Source organism: Danio aesculapii, chromosome 25 (assembly GCF_903798145.1).
Source record: "Danio aesculapii chromosome 25, fDanAes4.1, whole genome shotgun sequence".
In the NCBI taxonomy this organism is placed as follows: Eukaryota; Metazoa; Chordata; class Actinopteri; order Cypriniformes; family Danionidae; genus Danio; species Danio aesculapii.
In genome coordinates this window covers 6,001,996-6,007,995 of record NC_079459.1, presented here as the reverse complement: position 1 = coordinate 6,007,995, position 6,000 = coordinate 6,001,996, and the positions used below count along the sequence as shown (strand labels likewise).

The 6,000-nt window shown below is 35.3% G+C and overlaps 1 protein-coding gene across 1 annotated transcript in view; it reads right to left on the bottom strand.

The window, feature by feature from the left end:
* Nucleotides 1-2,220: 2,220 nt before the first annotated feature.
* The window catches only part of lamb4 (laminin, beta 4), a 65,652-nt gene continuing 61,872 nt past the window's right edge, over nt 2,221-6,000 (bottom strand). Inside the window, exons 36-37 of the mRNA XM_056451468.1 lie at nt 4,488-4,641; nt 2,221-4,399 (exon numbers count right to left, since the gene is read on the bottom strand). Coding sequence (XP_056307443.1) covers nt 4,260-4,399; nt 4,488-4,641 — 294 coding nt within the window. The 3' untranslated portion in view covers nt 2,221-4,259. The remainder of the gene's footprint in view (nt 4,400-4,487; nt 4,642-6,000) is intronic.

The window sequence follows — 6,000 nt, the reverse complement described above, 5'->3', positions numbered from 1 at the left end:
AACTGCAGCTGGAGGAGCTGCGCGAAACTTTTTTTCTCAGCCGCCAAAGTCATGCGCATGCGTCTCCCTCCCCCATTCACAAAACTCAGGAAGGTGGTCTTATAGGTACAGTAAGTTAAAACGGATAAAATTAAAGCATTAAAGAAGATTCGATTGTATGTACGTGTTAAACAGACAAGATGGACAGCAAATATTTACAGTGTGGAAAACGCGCCGTTTAATGACATTTGCAACCATATCTCAGACTGAGTAGATTATTTATGTAGCCTAATGTTACAGCGGCATTGTTCGAGTTTGTGTATTTAAAAAATCGCCAAAGGGGTATGGACAAAATTAAAAGGCCTAATATTATATTTATTTTTCTTTTAGTAGCAACAAAGTGTCAAATGATACTGTTTTTACTGTTTTTGCAGTTGACTTCATGCACCACATATGTTAAAATGTATCTCCTAGGCGCAAATAGTGAAACTACATGTACATGAAATTACAGGGGGGAGCGGGAACGAAAGTAAAATAAAACTTAATAAAAACCTAATTTTAAAAGATAATGCTTTTAGCAGAAATATATTTTTACTGTGGTTACTAACTCACAACAGTGGTCTATTAAAATCAGGTGATGTACAAAATCAATGTAAACAAGTCCAATATACTTTCACTTTAAACAAAAGTTGCCCATTGCTACTGTTGACCCCATAGGCAGGGAAGAAAGTAACACACTGGCGGGTCAAAAGTAACACAATATTTGCTAGATTCACTGGCTTAATCTTATTTATTTTAAATATATCTGACTATGACATTATTAATAAACATTTTGTCATTTATTATATATATATATATATATATATATATATATATATATATATATATATATATATATATATATATATATATATATATATATATAAAGCATTTTCAGGATTTTTTTATTTCAGTTCCATCATAGAGTCCAATAATGCAAACATTTTCTATAATTTTTAAATATTTTTTATTATTATTGGCAATAGGCATTCATTTTATAAAACATATGAGTCAAATCACTTAAATCTAATTCATTAATTTTCTTTTCGGCTTAGTCCCTTTATTAATCAGGGGTCGCCACAGCGGAATGAACCGCCACTGAAAACTAATGCGGAAATGAAAAATAAGGTATGGCTATTAGAAGTGGGACATAAATAACAGCGTTACTTTTGTCCGCACAGGAACTCTTGCCATTTAAACCTGATTTACTTTTAAACTGAAAAACTCAGATATTTCAAACTTAAGCATGGGTTATTGCACCAAATAACCTGTAGATTGAGCATTATTGTGATGCATGAACAGAGAAACACAACTTGTAATGAGGAATAAATTACCACCATGATAATTTACTTTTTGCACTTAAAAACAGAAATGTGGAGCTAACCGCGGGACACAGTCCCAAAATCAGGTGATATTTGGCTGCTCCATGAAGGGTTGCATGCTAAATGTGCTGTTATGGCCTGGAAATCAAATGTTGTCAGGACTTCGAGGTAGTAGCTTTGTTACTTTTGTTCTCGCTCTCCTCTATGGTGTATTGTAGTACAATGGTTTCATGAAAAATACAAAGCAACAGAAAATTAACATATTACATGAAGAAAATAATTCATCAAGCATACCCATTACAAATTCCTATAACAATTTTGCAAACAATAAGCTATTCTTCCAGTGATGTGACCTGTGATCAGTGAAATGGCCTTATATAAGTGGGGATTCTTTAGTAATTAGTCAGTTCAAAGGTGAGTTAAAGAGCAGGAGGTTCATATGAATCTTGTCTCAGCTGAGTTAAACGAGTATAATAATCCAAATGACCAGGCACAGAAACAACAGTCTGTCATTTTAGATGTTAAGAAGTAACCCGGAGCTTTTGATTATCAGTGTATTCAGGCCAGTTATTTAGGCGTAAAGCAAGTCCTCTAAATCACACGCTGCAAAAGTGAATCTAACTTGGTCATTCACCAAGGCTTTTTCCTTTGTTTTCTCTTTGCAAACTTCAGGAAGAGATAAGGTGAGGTGACACAACTGCACTCTCTGCAAACCCTGAAAGACTAATCATTCAGCAGACTGTCTGACTTATACTCAGGAAATAAATGCTGGTTAGTTACTTAAGAATGTACGTAAGAGTGTTGCACCTAAATGAATTGGTTTAATTTAAATCAGAAGTACTGTTAAAGTTATAGTAGAGTCAAAAATAAAAAAAATTGATTTGTTCCAAGCCTGTTTGAGTTTATTTCTTCTGTTGAACACAAAATAATATATTTCAAGAGTTCCCACTTAGATATGCTTGGCGTATAAAGCAAGTTTGGCATGCTGTCCCGGGAGAGAACCCTGAGCTCGGAGATATTTGAGCCCAGGGCTCCCGCCCGGTCGATAAGCATATCAGGAGATCCGAGATCAGGTAGGTCTCGAAAGCTCCCCCTTTAGAAAAGGGAGGAAAAGGAGGAGATGGGGTGGAAGGGGGGATTCTTCCAAACGAAGATAGAAACAGTAAGGAGAAATTGATCCATTTATAGTAAACTAGGATCACTCTGATTGGATTATTACTGATTACAGATGAGTGGCCAGACGTGCTCAATCATATCACGTGCTCCTCTCGAAATTAGTTTATGAAACTTCACTTTAAAGAATGTTAGAAACTGGTTGCCATTAGAGTATGTTTGTTTTGTTTGCATAGCCTAAGTTACTTAAGTTAATGTAACTAAGGATTTAGCTGCAGCAAAGTATTAGGGGTAAAAGCCAGGGTTATCCAATTTGTATGAAATTTAAGTGTTAAAGAAAGCTCATCTGATATAACTCATCCTCTTTTTGATTCCTTTCAAATGCTTCCTTCAGGATCTCGGTATAGGGTCCCTTTGGCACAGACTAACAGATTTAAATTTTCATTTGTTCCTTGTTCAATTGATTTGCTAAATTTTAATGGGAAGAGGTAGCCTCTGTTTTTAGTACTAGTAATGTTGTTTAATGTTTGTCTTAAGTGTGTGGTATATGTGTTGTAAATCTATTACGCTGCAGAAGAAATTGCCCCAAAAAGGGAAAGTAAAGTTTACACTAACAGTGAAGAATGTAAGTGAATTGAAAATAAAACAATTAAGTTGTCCCAAAAAAATCTCAAGGATTGTGTTGTTTCAGCTCATGGTAATTAAGTAGTTTGAACAAGCAGCAAAAATCTTTTCCTTAGTGTAGTCAACTTACTAGCTAACTAGTCAATATATTTCAAATATACTTGTGTTCATTAGAAAATAACAAACTTATAAAGGTTTAGAATCATGAGAGGGTGAGTAAATAGTAAGTAAATTCTCTCTCTCTCTCTCTCTCTCTCTCTCTCTCACTCACTCACTCACTCACTCACTTCTAAAGGCAGTTTTGTTGTTTAAAATCTTTTGCCATTAATCTTGAACCAACTAAAATGAAATTATCCCAGACAAAATGTCTCTCAATAAAAAAATAGAGCAGATCCACTCAGGTAGATCAATGGAATAACATCAGATGGGCTTTACCTTTGGTTTTGCATTTCAATAGTAAACTGAGGGGCTGTTAACACTGCAGGACAAAAGCACAGACCCTCCACCTCCCGTGAGAGGCAAGCCGACACATTCCTCAAGCAGCAGGCGTCTAAACTTGACTGTCTTATCACTGCCTGAGTCTTATTTTCTATTAATCAAAGTATTACATATCTAAAAGTAACTGTCCTCCTGGCTGTTGCTCGGACAGCTAAGTTAAAAAGTTAAATTGAACAATAGATAAATTGCTTCTCTGATTCAAACGTGTGCTAATTTTAAACTTGGCTCATTAGAAGCGTTGCAGTTCAGAGAGAACATCTCAGTATGTTAGGTGAACAAGGTAGTTCAACAATCTTTAATCATCTTATTCAATTCAACAAGCTCACAATTTGAGTAAAACGTGCTTCCTTTGTTAACTGTGCCTGTAAATCTGCAACGTTGCATGGGTTGTGTAGCATTTTCAATTTTACTCTTGCGACCTCTTGTGGTCAACCAGGGTTAAACATCCTGAGATTTTCATATAACGGACAGTTCCATAATTTTCCAAAAATATACTGGACAGACAATAAAACATTTCTGGTGCTTGATGAGATCCAATTCATCTAATTAGATTGTAAACAAAAAGATAACAACCCCATACAGGATTAAGATAAAAGAACTGCACCTTTTTCTTAATTCTAGTCCTCCCATTTCAAACACTAAAAATGTTTCCTCTGATTTTAAGGAAGGGAAGCCCTTGTAGGATTAAGTGGAGCACAGGTTGTATTTCTGCACTTTATCAACAATAAATTTTTTCAGATCATCTGCCTCCTTCTGGAGCTCCTCCAACTCTTTCATCATTTCATCTTTTCTTTCATTAGAGACCAGAATCTTTGCTTCCAAGTCTGAAACCCACAGGCATAAAGAAACAATTCATTTTGTAAAAAGAAATAATACAATTACATCGATGCATGAAGTTGTTTTGTGATATACCTTCGATTTCCTTCATTTTATCTTCCACATATTTAGCCAGGTTTTCTGCCTCCATTGTGATGTTCTTCAGACGTTCATTCGCCTCGCCAGAGACATTCTGGTTTGTGCTATTAAGTTTTAATTTTTCAAACTGCTCTTTCAGCTCCTCGAGATCCTGCCAATGCAAAAAAGCCATCACATTTTGGAGAACTTAAAGATGTTAATTGAATGCAATGCCTTTCCATTTAAGCACAGTTACCAAATCAATTCAAATCACTTTTATTGTCACATCATCAGCAGCACGTCTGCTGTGATGAGTGAAAAGCTTAGGTGCTGGCTCCAGACAGTGCAAAATACAGACAGTGCAAAATACAACAACATACAACAGCATACTCTCAAGGAAAAAAAATAAAAAATAATAATCATATTTGATATTTACCATATTTGTACATTAAGCATATTACATTCCAATTTATTAAATGACTTCATTCATTCATTAATTTTCCTTCGGCTTAGTCCCTTATCTATCAGGGGTCGCCACAGTGGAATGAACCGCCAACTTAATCAGAATCCTTTTTACACAACGGATGCCCTCCCAGCTGCAACCCAGCACTGGGAAACACCCATACACTCTCACATTCACACGCACATACACTACGGTCAATTTAGGTTATCCAATTTACCTATAGCGCATGTGTTATGTGGGGGATACCGAAGCACCCGGAGGAAACCCACGCAAACAAGGGGAGAACATGCAAACTCCACACAAAAATGCCAACTGACCCAGCTGAGGCTCAAACCAGTGACCTTCTTGCTGTGAGGGGACAGTGCTAACCACTGAGCCACCGTGCCACACATCATAATCATTAATAAATGAACATTTATTCTGCCATACATAAACTTTTAGGACTTTTCAACCGCAATACAACATATTTTCAGTAAAATGAACATTCAGCGCCCATATTAATTAAGCTTCTCAGAGTGCGTTTTAAATGCTTAAAGGAATAGTTCACCCAAAATTGAAAATTCTGTCATTTACTCATTTACTCACGCTTTACTTCAAACCTTCATGAGTTTTTTAATTCTATTGTTAACATTGACCTCCATTGTATTTGTTTTTTCCTTCTATGGAAATCATCGCTTACAGTTTTCCAGCTTACTTAAAAATATCCTATTATGTGTTCAACAGAAGAAAGAAACCCATAAATGTTTATAACCATTTGAGGGTGAGTAAAAATATTAGTGAGTAATGGGTTTATTTTTGGGTGAATTATTAAGTGAAATGGTAACACTTTATAATAAGGTTCATTAGTTAATGCATTTACTAACATGAACTAATCACAAACAACACTTGTAGAGCATTTATTAATCATAATTGAACATTTACTAATGCATTATTAGCATCCAAGACCATGCTTGACAATGCACCGTGAGTTAACATGAACTAACAATGAATAACTGTATTTTCATTAACCAACGTTAACTAACATGAACAAATACTGTAGTAAATGTATTGTTTATTGTTTGTTCATGT